Genomic DNA, 24699 nt, shown 5'->3' on the forward strand with positions numbered 1-24699 from the left:
CGGAGGTTCAGGAAGTGAAGTACATACATTATTGACAAGAAATGACTTTTATAGAACATACATTACAATGAAGCGAATGCGGTAGGCGTAACAATTGATAAGGAAAATGACGATTCACATGCGTAACCGAAAATGGGCGTAATAAGGAGTAAAAAGGAACATAATTGGTTATGAGGTCATATATAGGTGGATCTATAAGATTATACTTGGCATAGATGCGCGCGCAGCAGCATGACGTGTGATTGACGTGCAACTAGGGGGTGAAGGGGACTTGACATTTAGCTCTACATGTGGAGACAAGAAGTCTGGGGGGTCAAGTCAACCTAATCCCAAATCATATCTAACATCCTATGTTTAAAGAACTATGTTATCCACAAAGGAAGGACTCTCGGACAGAATCTATTCTATACTGACTGTGCGTGCGTGTACAAGCGTCTAAGTGTCTATATGAGATGCAAGGGGCAGAAACCTCCCATGGTAACAGGGCTATGAATTACTTGCATGAGGACAGAGAGGCCGGGCCCTTTGCTTGGTAGCTGAAGGAAATGTTTACCTAAACTACTAGACAGGAATGCATCGGCTGAGGAGCGAAGCAGATAACTCGAAGGTGAAATACAGTTTTTGGCAGACAGGCAAACCGGCCGAGGCAGGCACCGTTAGCCGCACAGGGAGTAGGACAAAGTTCATGGATACAGATGCGAGCTCAAACTGAAGCTGTCAGAGGCAGAGAGCAGAGAAAAGCTTGATGGCAGAATCGGGCCTACTCGCCTGAACTGCAAAATGGAGTAACTGAGCCATATAAAGCCGGTGGCCTTTCATACTTAGGAATGGAATATCCAGCCTATTCATGGCGGATCTGACAGAGGACAGGTTGACGGTGGACGCACATGTATTTGCGTCTTCATAACTGGAACTGGAGGGAACATACATGTACTTGTGATTCATACATGGAACCGTTGGGGTCCAAGTTAGGGGACATAACTGATCAGAAAAATCCATATTTCCACATTCAGACACAATGGTCATTAGTTATTTGAGAGATAAAATTAGCCACAGAAAATGTGCTTGTACCACCCCCATTTTGTACCAATTGATAGTCGCCATTGCAAGGCAAATTTGAATGTCAAATTGTATATAAATTTCCAGGAAAGTTATGATCAATTCCTTGAAATGCTTGGCCTAATGGGATAACTAATGATCTATTCATCCATGCCTAAAAGCAGCCCCTGGTTTTCAAGCTAGTGCTTGTTTTCCCATTGTCCAATAAGCTAGTCCATCCTTTCTAGTTGTTTAGGCAAGAGCATTCCACAACCATCTATCTAGTTTTCCAACAAGAGATGTTATGGGTGCCACCTTCAAAGCTGTGGTTTAAAGATGAAAGTCTTGGTGAGTGTGGTATCTGTCCGCATCCTATGTCACTTGCACTGTAGAAGATACCAGAACATTGTAGAAGAGACTAGAACAGTGGAATCTTACGTTCGCAAAGTTCTAGAATGTAGAGTGAGGGGCCTACGTGCTCCAGAACCGGCAGTTGGTATGCTTTGGCTGAGGTGTATGGAATAAACCAGATGCTTCTCTTCACTCTCTGGTCTGCTTGTTGCGTAAACCTTTTATCGTGCATTGGACACTGGCGATGAGAACGGGATTCGTTCAGGTACGGCTCAAGAAGCACTCAATACAAAAGGAAGACGTAGTATGGCCACTCTCAGGAACTGAAGGGTATTCATGGAGGTTCCCTGGTTACACAACTTGGTCCGGGATCATTGTGTCAAACTGACTCTGGTACACAGTGAGTACTTTTGCGGATGGCCGCTATCTGTGAGCCTCAGCAGCGAGTAATTGGCTACTGTTGGAAGTCCCTATGGTGACTTAATGGTCATCCCAATGTGACCCCTGTTCACCACTCAAATTATTGACTTGGGATAGAAACTGTGTGCCAGAAGAAAGTAGTGATTTCAACCTTCATCGAGTGCTTAAACAATTAAAAAGAGAGATGACTATCTGATGCTGCTCTCCACTTCTGACGTCAGCGTGAAGGGTGTGTGGCTTTCTGACAAGGGTGATCACTGTACATGAGGGACTCCCCCCCTTTGTACCACTGAACTTAACAGCTACAAACCAATGGGAGCATGTTTGATGCTGCGTACACGCAGCAACAAACTGTTGTGAGCTTAAGGGGTGCTCACTGAGCAAAAGAATTAGCAACCGTTAACTCACCTCGCTAGCAGCACAATAAGGAGAATTCGATACTCAAGAACCTCAATTAAGGTCTCATTCCAGTATGACCGCTCACCTTCCTTAAATCTGCTTTCCCAGGTGAAAGCGGCATTCTTGTCCCCTTGAGGTTCTGCGGGAGCACAGAGGGAGGAGCATCTACTAGGAGTCTTGGCAAGACTTTCTGTGGTACGTCACCTACTGCCTAGAGTATGCAAGTTTTGTACTAGGCCTGCAAGGTGTATTTGCTTAATTGATTCCGGGTTTCAGAATATTTTCCTGTCTAAACAGAGCCATTGAGTTGAGGAAAACTGCATTGTAGTTGGCAGTGATAAAAAGATAACAGAAGCACAGTGTGTGATACATTTTGCTTTGCCCTATACTGTGCAACCTAAGCCCCAATTTGTTTGTGAGGGTAGAGGGGTTGGAAAAGTGGGGTGGGGGATATTTTATGTGACATCAGAAGGAAGAAATGAGTATACAGAATGTTACTCCTCCTCCGCTTTTTTTAACATCCCCTATATTGAAGTGGCATAAATGAAAAAAGGTCTTTCACAATTATTCCATAGTTTGTGGGTCCAATTTGGGTCTAGAGATGAAAATAGTACTACTACAACATTGTTTAGAAACAGAGTGCTAAGAAATCCTAGAGTATCTACCTGATCTCAGTGCTGATGAATCCAGGGGGTTAAACTAATACAAAATATGCATAAAGAAACTAGACAATTGTTTCCTTCTTAGTATCAGTACAATCATAGAGCGTTCTCATTTTGAGAAGTGCTCATAAAAGAAAGGCAAAACAGTGGAGGAATTTGTGTCTGAGTTGCGTAAATTGGCAGCCTCATGTAAGTTTGAAGCACCAAATGATGAATGCATCAGGGACCAATTTTTGGTGAAATGTAAATTGAAAGGTACGGGAGGAACTTTGACTAAAAGATGATCCTCCCTTGGAAGATGTGTTGATTGTGGCAAAATGAGTAGAGCGCATGATAAGATGTGTGAAAGAAATTAGCAAGACACCAATAGTAAAGAAAATGTACAAATAGTTGGGGATGAGAAAAGTGAGGTACAAATAGTTAAGGGTACTCCTATGGCAAAGGACAGGAAGAGTGTCAGTGCCTTCAAGGGGCAAAGCTACAGATGTGGGAGGGTTGGCCACATGGCAAACAGTAAGGAATGCCCAGCAATGAAAGCTGTACATAATAAGTGTGGGAGGAAAGAACTTTTAAGGGTTGCTATTGAAGTAGCTCTGATAACAAGAAACCTGAGAAACAAGGTGTGTCTGAGGTGTGCAAAGAAATTGTACTGTGGATGACTGATGGAGGGTCTAGCAAGCTCAAAGATGCGGTAAACATAGAAGGCCTCGAGGTTGAATTAATTTTTTTTTTTTTTTTGAAATATTTTTATTGAATTTGCAAACACAAAAGAAAAAGACCACTCATCAATCTTCATGTGTGGCAGGTGGTTACTACAGGCGGAATTAAACAGTGCAGTAGTATTACAATTTAGACAGAAAGACATGAAATACGGAACATATCGCCTCTCCCAGCCCGCACCTGTGCATCTGACCATCACATCACTCCTGATCACTGAGTTCCTCGTCCGATCCCTCCGGTGGGGGCTCACAAATATTCCCTCTGTATACATTCCACCCGCTCCACACCTGTGTCCATTTCCTAGGGCACCCCCTGTGTATATACACCGATTTCTCAACCACCATTACTTGGTCCATGTCACGTATCCATTGCGCCAGGGTGGGCGCCTGCCCCGTACCCCATCGTTGGGCTATATTGCGTTTTGCCAGCATAATCCCTAACGTAACCCATAGCTGCACCAGTCTCTTATGATCAGTTTGTTCCCATATGTTAAGGAGACAAAGCCGGGGCTCAGGAGGTGTCACGATTCTAGTCACCTGGGAGAGCGTATGCATCACCGCCCTCCAGTAGACCTCGATGACAGGGCATCTCCATATGGTGTGGAAGAAAGATCCTTCGTGACCACAGTCTCTGAGACATTGCGGGGACTCCGCACGCCGTAACTTAAAGAGGAGTGTGCGGGTGTAGTATGTGCGGTGCAAGATTTTGAGTTGGACTAGTCTGAGCTTGGACGAAATGCCCACCTCCCTGGGGGACGACAGCGCGGACTGCCAGTCCGAGTCCTCGAAGTCCCCAAGTTCTGCCTCCCATTTACTCTTAAGGGTCAGGAAAGGATCAGGGCGATTATTTATTATTTTCCTATAGGTGAGGGACGTCGCTCTTTGAATAAGATGTTCTGCCAGGAGCCGGTCCTCTAGGGGCGATGACTCCGGGAGCCGAGTCCCCGGTGGGATCGCCGCCCGGAGGGCGTGGCGGATTTGTAAGTATCGGAATGATTCAGATTCAGCCAAGTCGTACTCCGTCTGCAATTGAGGAAACGCCACCACCTCTCCCCGTTTCCAGAGGTCCCCGACCCTGGAGATACCGATGAGGTCCCATTGATGGAATCCCTTGGTGGTGCGGAGCACCCCGAGCCGTTTCGTGTCCCAGAGGGGCGTAGCCTGGGTGATCCTTCCGGCCCAGCCCATCGCGCGCTGTGCAGTGAACCATAGCCGGAGAGTGTGGGACGCGGGCCCCTCCGGAGGGTGACCTTTTTTAGGGTTGTATAGGGCTCCCAGCACCCCCTCCCCCCCCAACAGCTGTCTATCCATGCGGTAAGCAGGGTCATCCTGAGGCGCGTGGAGCCACTGGTTTACGATCATAAGTTGCGACGCCCAGTAGTAGGTCTTGATATCAGGGAGGGCTATACCACCATCGTACCAGCCGCATGTGAGCTTGTGCAGGGCTATTCGTGGTGCCTTGTCTTCCCATAGGAGGCTGGTAACCTCTGCATTGATAGCCGAGAAATAGGAGGCTGCCACCGGGAAAGGGGTATTTTGCAGCATATATAGGAATCTAGGGAGGGCCAGCATTTTGAAGAGCGAAGCCCTTCCCAGCAGCGTCAAAGGCAACGAGCGCCAGTGTTTGACGTCTGCCCGTAGCCTGTGCAGGGGCTTCACGAGATTTTCAGCCATAAATTTGTCGCGGTCCGCCGTCACATAAATGCCAAGATATTTGAAGCCATCAGGGGCCACTCGGATGTTACAACCCCTAGGAAGGCGGGGCGGGGAGCCCTGGAGCATGTAAAGGATGGATTTCTCCCAGTTGATCTCATAGCCTGACCTCCTCCCGTATGATGCACAAATGTCAAGGAGACAAGCAATGGAGCGTGCCGGCGAGGCTAAGTACAGGAGGACATCATCGGCGTACAGGGAGATGCGGTCCTCCCATCCCATCGTCCATTTGAGCCCCCTTATCACAGGGTCCTGCCGTATCCATGCAGCTAAGGGTTCTAGTGCCAGCGCAAAAAGGAGCGGAGAAAGGGGGCACCCCTGTCTCGTCCCCCGGCCCAGTGGGAAGGCGTCCGAGACGTGGCCGTTAACTACTACTTGCGCGAGTGGCTGGGAGTAGAGAAGCTGGATCCATGCGCAAATTTTGGGGCCTAGTCCCATGTGGCGGAGAGCAGCAAACAGGAAAGGCCATTCTACCCTGTCAAATGCCATCCGTGCGTCCAGTGACAGGATGGCCGCGTCCTCCTCTATCGAGGAGCGGCATGCAACAATGCCGTGCAGACGTCGTATGTTCAGGGCAGTGTTACGGTGGGGCATGAATCCCGACTGGTCCGGGTGTATTAGGGTATGGAGGTAAGGCTGTAGTCGCGTCGCAAGTACCTTAGCCAGAATCTTTGCCTCCGCATTCAGTAATGAGATCGGGCGGTAAGAGGAGCAAGAGTGCGTCGGTTTGTCAGGTTTAGGAATCGCCACTATCGTGGCCATCCTCTGATCACGGGGGAGGATCCCGGACGAGAGCCCGTCCCTGTACATATCTAGTAAGCGTGGGACCAGTAGGGAGGAGTTTTGTTTATAATATTCAATAGGGATGCCATTAGGCCCCATCGCCTTCCCGGGGCGAAGGGCAAGAATAGCAAGCGTGAGCTCCTCAGCCGTCAGGTCTGCATCCAGGGCCTCTACTCCAGAAGGGGGCAGCCGAGGCATCGCGATGTCTCGGAGAAAGAGCTCATTGTCTGCGACGGTAAAGGAGGCCTCCGGGGTGTAAATCTTTTTGTAGTGGGCCGCGAAAGCCTCAGCTATCTGCCTGGGCCCCGATATAGAGTCTCCGGGCCCCAGCTGAATCCGGGCCACCCAACGCGCCGCACGTTCCCCTCTCTCAAGCCATGCCAGGAGTTTACCGGCTTTGTCACCCAGTTCGTAGACGGTGTGGTGTGTTGCAACCTGTTTAGCTCGTGCCGCCTCCCAGAGATGGGATCTGTATTCCTGCTGCGCCAGGCGAACCGCATGCGCAGAGTCCTCATCCGCCTGCGCGGCATGGAGTGTTTCTGCCTCGTTCACCCCCTGCTCAAGCTCGAGCACAGCGAGTCGCTGGGTTTTCTTATGTGCCGTAATGACGGAGATGGCCTGTCCCCGAAGGACCGTTTTAAAAGCCTCCCAGAGAATTGATGGGCTCCCAACAGAGTCAGTGTTTTCAGTGAAATAGTGTTTGGTCGCCGTTTTAAGGGCCTTACTGATTTTAGGGATTTTTAGAAATCCAGGGTGAATAGGGAACACGGTGCGGTTACAAAGGTCAACGGCCGCAAACGAGATGACCACCGGTGAGTGGTCCGAAATGCCCCTCGGGAGGTGTGAAACGTCCGACATCCCTTTGAACCCAGCGGGTGATGTGAAGATGTAGTCTATGCGGGAAAGAGTGTTGTGTGCACCGGACAGGAAGGTGTACTGCCTCTCCTCTTGCCTATACGCCCTCCATGCGTCTATGAGGCCCAACGCCCCAGTAAATTCTCGGAGAATGGGGGTGTCACCGCCGTGTGCCCTACTTGTCGATCGATCAAGAGAAGGGTCCATAGTAGCGTTAAAGTCTCCGCCCATGACCAGCTCGCCCTGAGGCAGCGCCAAAAGGAATTCACCCAATGCCCTGAAGGTGGTCTGGTGCAATGTCGGGGGGATGTACACGGTCACCAAGTTGTATACCTTCCCCTCCCATTGGCAGGTCAGTGCAGCAAAGCGACCATATTCCTCTCGACGAGAGTCAAGAACAATCAGGGGGGAGCGCTTGTTGATCAATATACCCACCCCTCTGGATCCAGTTGTAAACTCAGAGTGTATCGCCATCTTGAACCCCCATCTGTCCAAGGCTTTGGTGGTAGTGCCTACTAAATGCGTTTCCTGCAATAGCGCCACCGCAGGCCCTCTGCGCTTAAGGTATTGCAGCACTAGCCCCCGCTTAATCTTGTCCCCCAACCCGTTAACGTTCCAGGACAGAATTGTGAGAGACCGACCGCGCTGTTGTGCGTGGACTTCTGGGAAGCTAGCAGTCGTCTCTGGTGCCATAGTGGGTGATGCCATGATAGTGTATGAGTGCGGGAGAAGCGAACGGTCCATTGTCGCCCCTGTGTAACTGCACATGTCTTCCTAGCCTAGCGGACCAATGAGTAGTGAAGAAACCTAAAAGAAAACATAACCAAACAACCCAATGGAACTCCATACCCCCCACCCCCCTCCCTGCCTCCCTGCCCAGCGGATTTAAAACTACCCGCCACCCCAACTTAGCAGAGTGCTTAGTTCCCATTAACTTGATACTTGCGTGTGGGGGGAAGCCGCTCACAGTCCTGACGCCGTTCCCCACACCGTACGTTCATCCCTTCACCTGTCCAAATGTATGATGAGGCGACAAAGTCAAGAGTTCGAGGCCCCTTTTTTCGCCTCCCGGCCTCCACGTACTCCATGCGCCCCACTCCAGGCCCAACCACCATCCCCAATGAAGGCTGTTAATGGATAAGCTCAATCTCAGGGCACGCCATCCTCCGTCCCGGACCCTCCGACGTCCAAGTCCCTAGGGGAGGCGGAGAGGCCTCCAAGGGCACGCTCCGTGCGACTCTTCGTCTTCGTTGGACGCCATCCCTCAAGCCACTCCGACACCTCTGAAGGCGATGCAAAGAACCATGCACGACCCTCAGCCTCCACCCGAAGCTTCGCCGGGAAGAGCATGGAATATTTAAGTTCTCGGGTCCGGAGTTGAGCCTTGACCGCTGTGTAGTCCCGTCGCTGCCGCATCACCGTTGCCGTGTAATCCGGGTAGAGGGCGACTGTGCTGTTGTCCACCCGGAGTGGGGGCGCCCCGCGGGCCGCCTGGAGGATCGCATCCCGGTCGCGGAAGTTGAAGATCCGGGCCAGGATCGGGCGCGGGGGGGCCCCCGGGCGGGGCCTCCCCCCCGGCACCCGATGCGCCCTTTCCACCGAGAAGAATTTTGAAAGCCCACGAGGCTGCAGCTGTTCGGTGATTAATTTTTCTACAAAGAGGTCCAGAGCAGGGCCCCGCTCACTCTCCGGTACCCCCACGACCCGGATGTTGTTTCTTCTGGACCTGCCTTCCTGGTCATCAAGCTTGGCCAGCAGCTGTTTCTGCACCTGTTCGAGAGTTTGTATGCGTTTCTGATGGTCAGCCGTGTCGTGGGTGAGGGTGGCAGCGGTCGCCTCCACCTCGGAAAGCCTGGAGTTGATTTTGGCGACATCGGCCCTGAGGAGTGTAACCTCTGTGGAGACAGTGCCGATCGAGGCCTGCATCTGAGTCAGCATGGCCATGACATCCGCAAGTGTAAACTCCGCTGTCTTATCCGGGGGGGGGGTCACAGCCTGGTCCTTAAGGAATGCATACTTCTCAAGCTTCGCTTGTGCCCCTCCGCGGTGTCCCTTTCCCCCCATGGTGTCGGGCTCTTGCTGCGTCCGCCCCAGGCCCAGCCGGGACCCGGGAGGTCCGGAGTGTGTAAGACACGGGTGGGGGGGGCGCGCCCGCCGAAGGCTCCGTCCGCGTCCGGGGCCCCGATGCGTCGCAAACAGGAGTTATGGCAGCACTCGGACCGAGCCCCCAGATGTAGTGCAGGCCGATCTGCTATGGCTTCTAGGCCGCTCCCTGCGATGTCACTGCTGTATGCCGGGCCCCCCGGGCGTCAGGGACCGCACAGTCTGTAAGGCACAGTAGCGCCCGTAAGAGTATCAGTCTGGAGTCCTACACCCAATCCACCGCTTCCCAGGTGCCTCCAACACACCAGCGGTGGGAGATCATGTGTCGCCTACAGGGCGAAGCTGTGCCGGTCGATACTAGGGCGACGTCCTTCCCTCGTGTCGTTGGTCTGGTAATGAAATCAACTTGTCCCAGGGCAGGAGTCGCAGGCAGAGTTCAATCTCACTAGCCCAAGGTGAAGCAAGTGCAGACCTTCTGATAGTGCATCTGAAGCGTCTCCGGAGAGGTCCGATGGTGCAAGCAGGTGACCGGCGGGCCCCGATAGCATTCCCCGGGGCCTTAGATGTGGCCTAGCGCCCAGCTCACCCTCCGCTCCTCGTGCATCAACCAGGGCGCACCGGGCCCGCTTTGGCCGCAAGGCCGGCGCAAAATGTCCGGAACACTCACCCGCTGGGTTCCAGGGCAGGAACGTTCAATCAGCGGTCCCTCTCACGTTGTCTCCTCCCCGGCGCAGGCAGCCTCGCGGCCCCGGTCCCGGCCAGGCCGCCACGTCCAGGCCCAGAGGGGGGATGGGCGGTCACCGAGACCCCTGGCTCCAGGCACGCAGGGCAGGCTCCCCCGCTCGTGCAGCAGGGACGGGCGAGGGCCGAGGCAGAGAGAGCCCCGTCTCTTCTCCTGCAGGGAGCGAGAAGGGGGCACGAAAGTCAGCTCTCTTTAGGACCGGCGCGCTCCAGAGCTCCGTCCCGCACGCAGGGCGACGCAGCTCCGCCCCAAGGGCACTCCAGCCCGGTGAGCCAAGGCCCAGCACTTCGCCCGCAGGCAAGCTCCGTAACTTTGGATTGGGGCGGCCGAGGGGGCCCGGAGCCTCAGCGACGGGATGCGGAGGCACTCAGGCTCAAGGATCCAGCACGCATATGGCGGTGAGTGGTGAAGGGAAGCAGGATAATTCCAGGATAGACTGGCGGCGTGGAGGAGCTCGAGGCTCAAGCGGCCATCTTCATCGCGAGCCAAGCTCCGCCCTCGGTTGAATTAATTTTTGATTCATTCTCTAGACTAACAATCATTTCAGAGGAGGTATTTAATAAACTGTTCAAGAAATAGGGTGAAGCTACACAAAATATACACCTAGGAGGGTATGATGGTCAGCCAATAAAGATGATAGGATAATTTGTTGGAAAGATCGAGTATAAAAACAGAAATACAGTATGCAAAGTTTATGTTTCATGTAAAGGAGATAAGATTCCAGAATGTTAACAAGGATGTCAATGTGGGATCTGATTTTGATAAAGAATATTCTAATGTATTCAAAGAAAAGTTAGGGTGCCTCAAACAATATGTGCACAAGATAAAATTGAAAGAAAAAGCAGTTCCACTGTCAGTAAAGTATGAGGATTTCCCTTGAGTGTGAGTTAGGAAAATTGTGTAAGCTGGATGTAATAGAACCTGTTGAAGTCACTGAATGGTTGGCACCCATTGCAGTGGCAAGAAAAGCAGACAACAAGATGTGTCTGTGTGTAGACCCTCAACAAAGAAGTAGTTGTTGATAAGTTTTCTTTTCCAAACATAACAGAGATGATCACAACTGTAGATGGAGCAAAACTCTTCAACATTGGATCTAACATCCGCCTATTACCAGATCCATCTATACCCCGACTCTCAAGAGCTAACTGCTTTCATCATGTCTTGGGGGCATACAAATTTAAAAGCATGCCACTCTGGTAACTGCAGTATCAGTCTTTCAGAGAGACATGTCTAATAAACTGGCTGGAATCCCAGGGGTGTTCTGTTATCATGATGATGTGCTGATATTTGGGAACTCTCAGACACAACATAATGAAAGCCTTAGACTCGTTTTGGACGGATTCAAATAATATGGCATTATAGTAAGGAAAGACAAATGTTAACTTCAATGTACTGAAATAAACTAACTTGGGCATAAATTTACTTCTGAAGGGGTACGACCCAAAGCAGATCTGGTTAACATTAAATTAGTTGTGCCCAAAACCAAAGATGAGCTGAGATCTTTTTTGGGAAGGATAGAATTATATAGTAAATTCATCGGCAACTTTGTCAGTCGAACATGCCATATGTGCAAATCTTTGAAAAATAGGGTAACCTTTGAGGGGGATGGGAATTGTGAGAGAGAATTTAAAGATGTCAAGAATGCTCTTACCACTGCACCAGACTTTGTTCCAGGAAAAAAATTTCATTACAACAGATGCCAGCTCAAAAGAAACAGGAAAAGGTGAGGACACCATTGCATTTGCCTCAAGAGCACTTAGGCAATCTGAGGTCAACTATTCTGTAATTGAAAAAGAAGCATTGGCAGTATACTGGGCACTAAACAAATTCAAGAACTTTATTTGGAGGACTGTGTTCAAGTTAATAACAGACCACAAGCCACTGAAGGAGGTATATATAAAAAAGAGCTGGAGGAAATTTGCAGTAGGATTAAAAGATGGGTCATTAATCTACATAGAATATATCTCTGGTACACGTAACTTTGCAGCAGATTGCTTGTTCTGATTGGTTGATGGCATGTAAAAGGAAGAGAAAGAGAAAGTATGTTATATCCAATGTGAGGATATAGGATTGTACAAAGAAAATGTGTGTGTGGTCACCAAAGGGGTGGGACGAGATTTGTTAATCCAGGGGTGGAACAGTGTATGAAGAGCGGCTGAAGCCAGATTGGATGGTCAGAGAAGAATTATCAAAAGTAGATGAATATAATTTCAGAGGCATGAAATTGAAAATCCTGAAACCCTCTGGAAAAAACTGATTGATATAGCACAGAAAGGTATCTGAGGATCACCAAAACCAACCAACGGTTGAGGTTAAACTTTTGGTGGCCAGGGATGGATGTACTGCCTGAGAGAGAGAAATAGGATTGCATAGCCTGTTCCACCAATGATAAGGTAGCAACATTGCACACTCCACTCATGCAGTGTTGCACCCTACCTGAAAGTCCCTGGATGGAAGTAGCAATGGATATTATTGGGCCACTGACGGAAGAAAGGAATTTCCCATACATTCTAGTATTAGCTGACATATTCAAACTGGCCAAAAATTAAAATGTTCTCTGATATCAGCTCAACCTCGGCTAGGAACAAGAGTAGGACACCCAATTCCAGACTAGTACATGGGGGAATGAAGTGGAATACAATTTGGATGAGGGTTGACAGTGGAGAAAAAAGGAGTTGAAGTTGCAGGCAGCCTGCAAAGAGGGTTTTGTCGATTGCATAAGGCCAAAGGTATTGAGTTTAAAGTGGGTCATTGGGTAAGAGTGAAAGCTCCAACTGGCAACAAAACATTTTCAAAATTGCCTGAACTTATGAAAATCATAAGGCTCTTTTGCAATGCGGTCAAGTTGGTAGAATATGGACTCTAGCGAGGGTATTGAAACATTATTGGCCAGGACATAATGCGAAAAAATTTGAAAACAACAGTGAAGCAAGGTCAGAAAGTGGACAAACGAAGGACAGTACTGTGCTACATAAGGGGGAAACACTGTGGTTAGGGTCAGAGCAAAAGGCGAGTGACTCGCCCCCTGAGTTTCTTAAAAGATTACTTAGTCGAGAAATACAGCAAGAGTTATTATTGTTTACTTCCCCTTATCTTTGGAAATATAATGTGGTACTCATGTCTAATTTTAATTCTGTGAAGCCATGAATGAAAATCCTTATCTTAATATATTTGTTTAATGTGCTTATCTTTCTTCAAATGCGCTATTCGCTGTTATGTGTTTCTCTGCCTTCTGGGGTGGGAATCTGAGTATATCTTTCAGTGACCTATGGCACTTGCACTGTAGAATATAACAGAACATTGTAGAAGAGACTAGAACAGTGGAACCTTGTTGTCACAAAGTTTTAGAAAATAGAGTGAGGAGCCAGCACGCTCCTGAACTAGCAGTTGATATGTTGTGGCTGAGGTGTATGGAATAAACCTGATGCTTCTCTTCACTCTCTGGTCTCCTTATTGCATAATCCTTTTATATTGCATTGTACAGTGAGATTTCCTAACATTCTGAGGTAGTCTTTGAGAAGGAGTGGAGATATGATGGAATCTTTCTGCCCCTAAAAGTCAGTGTTACATGGAGTGAGTGCTGTGGGAGAACAGCACTGCTTGATCTGTCAGAGCACTTAGAGATCCAGCCAATGATGATTGCTTGAATGCAGAAATCTTCTAGTCTTAGCAGTAGGGCTAAGTGGTGGGCTGTATCAAAGGAAGCAGGCTTAAACTCAATTTCTGTCGACTCTGCTCTTTTGGCCATTTCATATGGAGATCACAGTCGTTTTGGTTTACAGGAGCCAGTTTGGTGATTCAAAACTTGGTAAGTTTCTTCCATCAAGTTCAAGATCTGAGTTAAGGCAGCTTTTTCAATTATTTTGCATTGGAAGAGCCCTTTGGAGATTGGACACTAACAATATGCAGCTACCGTACCAAGGTTCTTCTTTATGATCAGCTTGATGTAGGAGGCCTTGAGTTTGCTCTGGAAGATGCTGAAGATTAGAAAATTGTTGATCATAATTTTGGCTAGGAAGAATTAGCTGACAGAAAGCTGTCCTCAAAAGCTTGAGGTGTACAAGGGTCTGTCTGGGAGCCAGCTGTACCATTTCACTATGGCAATTCCTTTTTGGGCAGGGTGGGGTTATATATCAGAAACACGACCCGAAGGTATCAGAGAGCTTTACATGAGCACCAGTTGCTTTATTGATGGACAAATTAATTTTGTCAGGCACAGGGAGATTAAGTGATTTGCCCAGAATCACAGGATATTGAGGGTCCCTGCTGAGAATTTAAGCTGGTTCTGAAGCTTCGAGGTCGATCGTGCTAGCTGTTAGGCCACATTCCTTGTACTGAGCAGGGTAAAGTTGCATGATGTGGGCCATGATCATTTATTTATCAGAGGTTATTATCTTATACTTCACAATCTGAGTGGGCAGGCTGCTGGGTGACTTGCTCTTGAGGTTGTGAGTAATGCTGTTTGCTTTGATGATGGGATGAGGGCGTGGCTATCTCAGAGGGCTCATAGTGAAGAATGTTGGTGCAGGGATTTTTGAAACTATATTTACTTTTCCAAACAGAACAATGTCAGCAATATCATTTACAGCGTGTACATAATTTCAAGGGTGACAAGTTAGGCAAATGTCTTTAACCATAGATCTGAGAGTGAACAATAGTTAGGAGGTAAAACATCATATCTTACTATACCCCCATATAACATATGCTGTATAACATATAGCTATATAGCATATATAACATCTAAATTGTTTGTAGCATAGAAATCATTCTTATTAACCACATTCCGAAGAATGTAACATTATATGACAATAGCAGAGTCAACCATCAAAATTCGAAACAAGTTATGGCTGAGTAGGTAATCACAGGTTTAATGCACTCAATGTGGGCATGATATACCTCTGGGATGTGATATGGTGTGGGGAACATAGATGACGGCCATAGTGTAAACAGTAAACTAAATCGCTCAACTATGCTGCAATCTTTTGCGCCAAGCCTCTTCCTCGACACTTTATCACTCTCCACTTGGCTAGTAGCACGGTTAGCGCAGTATATTTAAGCAATGAATGTGGGACAACCTAGACATATCCCAGGAGCATTAGTAGCGGAACAGATGTAAATTATGGCATACATATTTATTTCAGAATTGATCCCTTTGCAATTGTCAAATAGCATAGTGCATGACCAAGCTAAATTTGGAGGTTCATCTTAGAGGTAGGACATCGCTTGTAAGTGTTGTCAACGTTCAGACCAAAAGCCCTGAGGCACATTAGCACATAATATATTCTATTTGGCAACAGACAAAGCAATACATTATCTCTTTCATCTGTGATTTGGGAAAGAAGTTAATGGCGTGGAACCAGAACACTACATAGTGTGGCTGGTCCACATAGAAGTACAGTTTGAGGTTGGAGAACAGAGAAGCCCCTTCTACTGTAATGGAGGATGTGTCCCATCCTTAACTGGGTTGTTAACTAGTGAATGCCAGCCTTATAGCCACCAGGTTTACATTTCTGAAAAAAATCCTGTGATGGTAGTCCTTTTTAAACTGTTAGATTTCTTTAATCTAACAGTTTAAAAAGGACTACCACTTTTTGGAAGGTGATATTGGGAGCGAAATCCAGTGGTCCACCTAGTGTAAGAGCTTCCTAACTGCCACACACAAATTATCTCTAATTCCTGCTTTCACATCATGATATATCTGCAGTCAAAGCTACCAAAAACAAACATCAACTAGAACTTCTTTTCAGTGATCAAAGGGAATCCTACCATGAGCCTAAAGGGTGGGAATCTGAGCTATGGTCTTCCCAGTACTAGGGTTAAAAAAGAATGTCCCTAGAGAGCACTAAATTAATTTTTTACCGAGGACCCTTGGGATTAGGGGTCGCTCAAACTCTGCCAAAAGCAGAAAAATGAAGGGGAACCTTAGACACAATAAAATATGTTGAAGACGTGACAGCTGCAAGGTGAATTTTTGACTTTTTTCCTTTCAAAAGGATACAAGAAACAGAGCCAACACCAGGTATAGATGACATATATCTCCAAGTTAATTCCAATAGTAGTTTCAGTAAAACCTAAAAAGAGCTTTAGTCTGGTTAACTTCTGTATGTGAGATACAGCATGACCATTATCAGGCACATTTTCAGTGTACTAAGGCATGGCTTTTCCTCAGATATCCTAACCTCTCTTTTTGACTTGGGGTTTGACTTAAAGGCAAAGGGTGTCTTTTAAAGGTTGGTGGTAGAGAGCTGACCAAAATTGGTGGCTTTCCTATCCTCCAATGTCTTGGTTCATCCTCCTCATTTAGAAGCTGGAAAGTGCTGTGTTCCTGTCTGGAACCTCTACTTCTCTGCTCTACCACTAGTGACATGGCTTTGGAAGGCCTAGTGCTGTGTCAGCCATTTTTGTCCTGTCCACGATCACAAAAGATGAATGCAGTAACAGGAAGGTAAAAATGAACAATGTTTTCTACACACTCCCACTGCATCAGTGACATTGACTTCTAATTTCTCAAAAACAAAACACTGCTTTGGGAATTTGTATCTGCAATATGAAAAACAATGCTGGCCGGTGACCTAGTCGAAAGAACAACCAGACGTACTCGTCCTCCCCAGCCATTTGGCAGTTGGCAAGCCATTTTCTATAGGAGGGCCAAAGTATAGACATAGGGTACAAATAGTGACCTCTTTGTGTTAAAAAATGTCCTGGTGGGTGGGACCCCAGGGCCAGCTGCAGAACTTACAGGAGAGATTGAGGAGAGCCTCTAAGTCTATTTTCTTTGTTCTGTGCTTATTTCATTAGTCATGACAGGATACATTTTGGCAGCTACTCTTATGGTAAAGACGGGTTTTATCCAAGAAAAAAATAATTTTGTGCAAAAAATGAAATATAAAGTTAGAGTTAAAATAGTTCATTTGTTAAAAAAGGTATGAGCTGGTCATTAATCTGTCCCTTCTTTTAAAATAAGCCCTCCGTTACGGGAGACATTTTCCTTAGTGCAAACCCTTATACTTATACCCATTTATCTACTTACAATCTTTTATTTATTTCTGCAGTCTTTTTGGTTTCTCAATTTATTAGCTCAAGGTAATGAAAGCGACAAAAGGACATGCCACCCTCCCATTTAGACTACAGACGCCACCTTTACCGGCATTGGTTTAAAGCAGAAAGGCTTCCTAGCATTTTAGTGTTTTTGCATGATGTCTGCCTTATTATTGCTTTAGTAATGTACTTTCGTCTCTAACTTTCTTAGCTCTTCTTCCCTGGTGCACCACTTTCTGGGATTGTTCCATTCCCAGGCTCTTTTTCCTTCTTCTTTGGAGAGTTGGGTAAGCGTTTTTTGTCTGTAGGACCACCTTCGCCAGACAAGGAAGGAGAAGATGGTGATGAGGATGGCTTTTGCAAAGGTATAGTGCTAAAGTGCAGTGACACTAGTCACCAGGGAATATCATATTATTAGAACAGGTAATATTAGTCAATATTATATAGTACACTCTAGTTCTGTTATCTTATATAAACTTTTATAGCGCTCATCTACCCATAGGTGTCTTGGCGCTCGGCTCTAGTGCACCTATCGTGAAAGTAGTGCATGCGTTTTCAAGGAACAGCATAGGATTTCCAAATGATTCTGCAGTGAACAAGACTAGTTTTTCCTTTTAAGAGATGTGTCAAATTAGAGAAACAACATTTCTCTGAATTTTTGGAATGGAATTGAATGATTCATATAAAGGACAGATGTTCAGTCAAGGGGGGCATCTTGGCTCTAATGACAACTAACAAGCTATTGAAAAAAGTGCAGAAAAACAAAACATTGGATAGCCAGTTAATAGAATAAGTATGTTTTAGGGACTTTCAAGAAGACTGATCGATATAATGCCCCATCAGGAGATTGTTCCAAAGTTGAGGTCCTTGATATGATAGAGCCCTGCCTCCAACTCTGTTTTAGGGGAGCAAAATGATACTCTTCCATACAGGGACTCCTTTGCAACAGTGGTTGGAGGTGACAGTCCATTTAATAGGTATCATCACTTTCACTCATGATATGTAAAAAACCACATAGACACACATACTTGCATGTATACCTGCATACACACATGCATACAAATGCCTTACGTTTGTTTGTGCACACTGCTCCTTCCATTCTTTCTGGACAATGTGGGTGCTGCTTACACGGTTCGATGGACCAAGAAACCCCACAGAAACCTGTCCCTCAGAGGCAACTCATAGGCCATGTCTGAAAGAGGATATACCAAGCAGCTACATAGTGGCCGGGGTAACCACAAGTCTGTCAGAGCGTAGGCAGATTTGCCACAGAGGAGGAAGTGGTGGTGCTACACACCAGAGGAGGTGTAATGTCTGAACCAAAGCTCGAGATGAGCAAGTTCAGGAAACTAGTACCAGAGGCAGAACAACAGATGCCCCTTTCCCATAAGCTATGTGGAAGCTGGCAGAGCAGACTTGTCAGGTCCGATTGAACGTGCACTAACACCCAGTTGGGCGAGGTAGCATAGTAAATACACAGATACAGTGATGCTGATAACGGGTCTACAGACACTTGAGGACATGGAAGCCATGGCAAGAGCTGTGGAGCAATTCATCGAATGGATTTATGACTGGAGAAGGTCAAAGTAATGGGCTCACATGAATTTATCTGCAGTGACGCATTACACCAAATTGGTCATGGGCTGGGTTGCTACCCCCTTCCACTACATAAGGTCAGCAATGAAGAGTTGAAAATGCCTAGAGGGGAAGAGGCAGGGTACAAGATTGCCCATGGACTTCAAAAGGTTGACCCAAATCATGGATGCATTCGAGGCAGTGGCATTAGACACCTTTGAGGTCTCCCTGTTCGAGCGGCATTCTCCATGGCCTTTTTCTGGCTCTCAGAGTCAGTGGGCTGGTGGTCCCAGCGAAAGGGGAGGCAGATACAGCATGCCTACAAGCATCAGATGTTAAGCCAGATGTAGCACAGGTGGAGCTACTATTGAGAAGATCAAAAAAAGACCAGCAGGGTAAAGGGATCTAGGTAAAACTGCATTACCTAACAGACTCCAAGTACTGCCTAGTGTGATCTTTAAGCATCTATATGGAAGCACGGCCCCTGGGAGAGGGCCCCCTGTTTATGCGCAAGAATGCCGAACTGCTTAGCACGTTCAGTTCACAGCAATAATGCGCAAGGCCCTCAGACAGGTGGACCTACCAGCATCTCTATTCGGGTCCCGCTCATTTAGGATAGGGGCAGAAAAAACCGCAGCTAAACACGGAATGCTGGTGGCAGGGATCAAACCAATGGGCATACGGTGTTCCAACGTGTACAAAGCATATGTGAGGTTGCACAACTCATGACCACGCATGGGGCCACATGGCAGGCAAAATTGTGACAGTGTTGTTGCTTTGGCAGGAAACAGGCCCAGGGCAGTCTGGGTAGTCAATCACTCATTCATCCATCGAATGTAAGCTTTGTGGATCCACAGAGAGAGTACCCGGGGGCGGCCGGGCGACACCACGATAAATAGTGGGGCATCCCAGGAATGAGTTGGGGATAACTGGCGTCCCCCTATCCAAACTACAGACAGCAACCACACAAAAACTGGATATTTTAATACTAAACCTTGGTGGCAACGATCTCACCCATATGGGGAGTAAGGTCCTCCTGCACGACATCCAAATAAGGCTAACGGAAGCGGAAAGATCTTTTGGCAACACCCCCATCGTATGCTCGGAAATCATCCTCAGGCAGAAATAGCGGGGGCCCTATCAAATAGGGCAGTGGATAACTCTAGGCAAAAACTTAACATGGCAGTCAGCAAATTCGGCAAGTTAAATGGTTTAAACGGTTTGGAGAGTATCAGGCCTGGGCTGATCAAACTGAGGCACCCAGAGTATTACAAAGGAAATGGGGTACACCTCTCAGATGAGGGCATCGAGGTATTTTGGGAGAACCTATGGGCAGACATGATGATAGCAGGCTGCTCTTAGAAAAAGAGAAACCTATATATTGAGGGGAGCGGTTAGGGATGTGAGCCCCGCAGGTGGCATGACGATAAGTGAAAGAACAAGTGTTGGTAAAAGGACACACCCCAATGGGGTGGAGTGGTGGGTGGAGGCCACTTACCTGGAGATGCCTTTTGGCAGGGTAAGTCGGCCGACGGGAGAAGTACGCAGAGCACAGGACTTGCTGCCCAGACCCGCCAGATGGCAGGGCACAAATGTACGGACAAAGTAGCGAGTTGAGCCTAACAGCAGTAAAAGGCTACCCCCTTACGTGGGCAGAGGACAATTAGAACATGGAAAAACTATTTACCTCCCAAATTGACGTGTATATTTGATGGCACAGCAACAATAGAAGTGTAATATGATTTATGGCATGTTTTATAACCAAACATGATTGATTTATGACTAAGCAAGATTTATGGTCCTTTCAAAATGATTTATGACCTTTGAGAGGGATTTCTGACCCTCAAATGATGGACACTTGCCAATCATACATGATAATTAATACTGCAGCCAATAATTCCAAAAAGCACAACCACGCCTCATGTTTTTGCAATGTAAGTTATTCATAATGGAATTGTTGGGGTGGGCCAAGTGCGGGTGTTAACAAGAGTACTTTAAGAAAGTACTCCTGTAGTGCTACTTTCCATACTCATAAATGCTTTTGTGAATTCGCCCGATAGTCTTTAGCTCACGTTTACCTGAACAGCTGATTTATGACAGATCACATCCCTTTTAAGTCATTTAACTGATTGCCACTCCAAAAAATATAGTGAAAAGGAGGGTATGTAACGTCGCTAACCCAATAAAAAACTTTCAAAAACATCAAGGAAAGCATAGAAGGTAAGGTTTGAGCAAAAAGTGTCATTGTCCACAAAATGGGCCCTGCTTACGCATGAACTCACAAATGACATCATTAAAGACATTGGGCCAGATGTACGACCGTTTTTTGCGGTCGCAAAGGGGTTTTAGGCCCATTTGCGACAGCAAGAAATGTGTGGCCCATGTACCAACCCTATTTTGCAGGTCGCAAACAATTTGCAACTCGCCAAATAGGGTTAGCGACTCGCTATTAGGAAGGGGCTTTCCAAGGGCGTCCCTTCCTAATAGCGACTCCAAAAGCTATGTATGAAGGTTTTGCAACCGCAATTGCAGTCGCCATTTACTACCCTTCTCAAAAGGGTGGTAAAGCACTCGCAAACGGGAAGGGGGCCCCCGGGGAACCACTTCCCCATAGGGAATGCATGCGAAAACGTTTTTTAAGGGCAGGCAGTGGTCCCAGGGACCACTGCCTGCCCTTAAAAAATAAAACTGAAAAGTTTCATTTTAATATATTAAATGCATCCCATTTTCCTTTAAGGAAAACGGGCTGCTTTTTTCTTTTAAACTGCTTTATTTAATAGCAGTCCCAGACATGGTGGTCTGCTGACCCCAGCAGGCCACCATCCCTGGGAGTGCTAGCCATTCCCAATGGGGTCGCAAATTGTGCCATCCTCATTAATATTCATGAGGCGTGCAATTTGCGACCCCATTGGGAATCGCAAACAGTGTCTCAGACACTGTTGCACATAGCATTTTGCGTGTCGCAATTTCACGCAATTTGCGAGTCGTAAAATGCTATGGTCGTACATCTGGCCCATCACTCATTTGAGAACGAAAGCAAAGCACAGTATTTTGTTCGGCCAACTTTTAATTGACTAGGTGATTGAAATGTGTTTAGGTATCAGCTGAAAATCACACCCCTTGATTCTCTTCCTCAATTTGCCTTCACTGTTTGTACCCTCTGTTGGTTGATTTGAGGAGAAGAGCACCGCAATAACGTACATATTTTTACCTTGTATCTTTTTTTTGGGTTTTGTTGCTTGCTTTCTCTTGTCAGGAATTTCCGATGGCTTTTTGGTTGGAACCTTGTTCCTTTCAGTCGGAGTTGCTGAGGTGGTGGAAGGTCGAGTAGGAGGAGGTAATTTCTGCTTCTTCGTTGGTTCTGAAGAGACAGGAACAGTTCTGTGTTAGTTAAAGTACATCTACTAAAAGGCAACATGTTGGTGCCAGTTAAATCACCCAACATGAATAAATAAGCAAGCACATGAATTGGTTTGACATCCAGAACTTTACTCTTGTCTTTAGAGTTGACTGCTTCCCTGTCCCTCTTTAAAAAGTCTTGCATTTTAAAGATGTACATGTTACACATTTTTATTATTATTTTTATCATTTGACGTGCCCTGTTTTTTTCAGATTCTGCGTAACAGTGATGTTTGATTTTGAAACTCCCTCTTTCACATTCAACTAAATAATTTTTTCAAAATGCCTATTCAAATTTCAGGAACCTTTTCTTATGATGAAGGATACCCAGAGACATTTTATGCCGTTATCTTCATAAGATGGGGTATGTGCGTCGACATGAAGCTTGCTCTTTTCTGTTGATTAGTTTCCAACAATTATCTTAATATGGCAGACATTTCTGTCTCTTCAAAATAATGTATGAAACACATATTTTTTTATATTTCTGTAAAGGGCACCAATAACCTTATCTTCTATGAAACAGATGTATTTTCACCTTTTCAAAACTGGTGGAAACTGACATATTTTTACAGATATATACTCGATTTGACTCGATTCAAAACTTTATTCAGCATATACCAGCCATAAATGTGAATAGAGGAATAAAAACAAATACAAGCAATTAAAACCTGTAGGAACAATACTAGACAATACCTAAAATAAACAACTTCATCCTTGTTCACTAGTTACAGTTAATAGACATCAAATCAGATTAATAATTCTGCAGTCCTCCAACATTTAAATCATAATACTTTTTTGTGCCTTGAATGCTTTCAAGATAAAAAGTGCAACATTAAAATAGACACTGTTGTCATTTAAATCAAGCATAAATTTCAGGGAGGCAATAAATAATCTGATGTTCCGTGCTACCAGAAGGGATTTTAGATTGTAGCTCCTAAAATTTGAATACAAGTCTGAACATAACATAAAATAACCCGTACTTTGCTTGCTCCGCCCATCACAGTTACAGGGAATTGTATCTGGAGGTTAAGATTTCATTATAGGGAAGGCCACCAAATGATGGACAGTCCCAAATCTGAATCTAGTTAATACAAAACGATGCAATAAATTAGTAACCCTAGATAAATAGTTTTGACAACCTTCTTCCAGGAAAAGTGACACCTAGAACATAACAGTTGGTTTTCCCTTTCAGATCTCTTATGACATTCCCTTCGATGATTCATAAAAGTATTTTTAATGGACAATTTGGTTAAGGAGCTCACCTGAGCGGGGTTGGACCAGATTGGCAATTTAAACAGACTGCTAAGAATGGAATTGATGTAACCTAACCAAGGGATGCTCAAGGCTTTGTCCAAGGACAGACAATCTCATATAACCCAAATAGAATGCCAGAGCTGCAAGGGACGTAGCATAAGCAGGTCCTCCAAAAACTGAAGCTCAACCTCCTTGTGAGCAATCTCCGTAGAGGCTGGCATAAGTAAACATAGTAAACATTTTTAAAAAACAGTTTTCCTCGATCTGCAATGATTTCTTATTAAAATAAACCCACACGGCAGCCCCATTAGGTAGAGGTAGCAACTGCTCTAGTCTTACAAATCGCTACCATATTCAGGTTGGGCAACTACCCAATTTCGCTGAAAACCTAAAAATCCCATGGGCACTTCCAGTCATTTTAGCTCTAACATTAGCTAGCTCATGACTCACTACTTGCAAATGTAATACCCAAATAGCAGAAGGTGTTAACAGTGGCTACTGGGGTATTGTTAATGTAGAAGGGTTTACATGTGTTAGGCTTGTCACCACACATCATGGTAAACGTTTTAGTTTTATTAAATACTAATTTCCTCACAGAGATAAATTTCCCAAATGTGTTCATTAATCTCTGCAAGCCAACAGGGGTCCTAGAAATCAAAATAGTGTTGTCCGTATATAATAGCACTGGTATAGGACTCCCGGAGACTCGTGGAGCATCTTCTTGAACCGCCGGAAGGGCCTTGTCCACCTTGTTAATAAACAAGGAAAACAATAGGGGGGCAAGGACAAACCTTGCCGGATGCCTATGTTCACATTGAAATTTGGGGTGCACTCACCATGAGGTCTGAACCGAACCCTACTTGTTAAATTCTCTTACAGCCGTCCAAGAAACAAATAAAGGGTCTAGGGGCACCAGGGGCAAGCATAGTTGCCTAAAGGATGGGAGAATCTACTAAGTCAAATGTGCTGCTTAGATCTGCAAAATAAAGGCACAATGCCACCTTTAACACAAGAATATTGACCTATTAGCTCGGGCAAAGATCACTAACCATTTGTACGGTTTATGGGTCTACTAGCGACGACCCGGATGTATTCAAATTCTTAAATGTAGAATTAGCTACCTGGCCCTATCCACTTTTAATCTGTGGGGATTTGAACATCAATTTACTTAGTGACTTTAACTTGGCAGTCGATAGTAACTATAGTGGTAGGAAGCCCAAGGTGTTTAAAGCACTTCAGGCCTTAGTACAAGAGCATGGGGTGGAAGATTTGTGGAATCGACACAAAAAATCGGATGATGGGTATACATACTATTCTGCCCCACATAATAAATTGGTTAGGCTTGACTATTTTCTTGTCTCCGAGCAGCTTGCCAAAGTATCCTCCATCTACGTCTCTCCTAGGACTTTATCTGACCACAATGCATTAATTGTCGAGTGCTCCTGGCCTCGAATTAGGAAGCCCCCCAGGCAGTGGTCTTTCGAAAGGAAGCTTCTGTTTGATGAGGCCTACCAGGCACATATAAGAAAATGGTTAATAGAGTTCCTCGATATCAATAGAGGTACAGCCCCTGATCAGGTGGTATGGGATGCTTTAAAGGCGGCAGTTCACGGAGAGACTAAAAGTTTCTCTTCATTTCTGTGGAAGC

General features: G+C 46.1%; 1 protein-coding gene across 5 annotated transcripts in view; it reads right to left on the reverse strand.

Moving 5' to 3' along the window:
- PRG4 (proteoglycan 4) overlaps nucleotides 1–24699 on the reverse strand; it is a 331309-nt gene that overhangs the window by 253954 nt on the left and 52656 nt on the right. For all 5 annotated transcript variants that reach the window (XM_085601683.1, XM_085601686.1, XM_085601685.1 and 2 more), the window contains exon 5: nucleotides 21610–21759. In XM_085601683.1, the coding sequence (XP_085457809.1) occupies nucleotides 21610–21759 (150 nt within the window). The remainder of the gene's footprint in view (nucleotides 1–21609; nucleotides 21760–24699) is intronic.

Source organism: Triturus cristatus, chromosome 4_2 (assembly GCF_964204655.1).
Source record: "Triturus cristatus chromosome 4_2, aTriCri1.1, whole genome shotgun sequence".
Taxonomy (NCBI): Eukaryota; Metazoa; Chordata; class Amphibia; order Caudata; family Salamandridae; genus Triturus; species Triturus cristatus.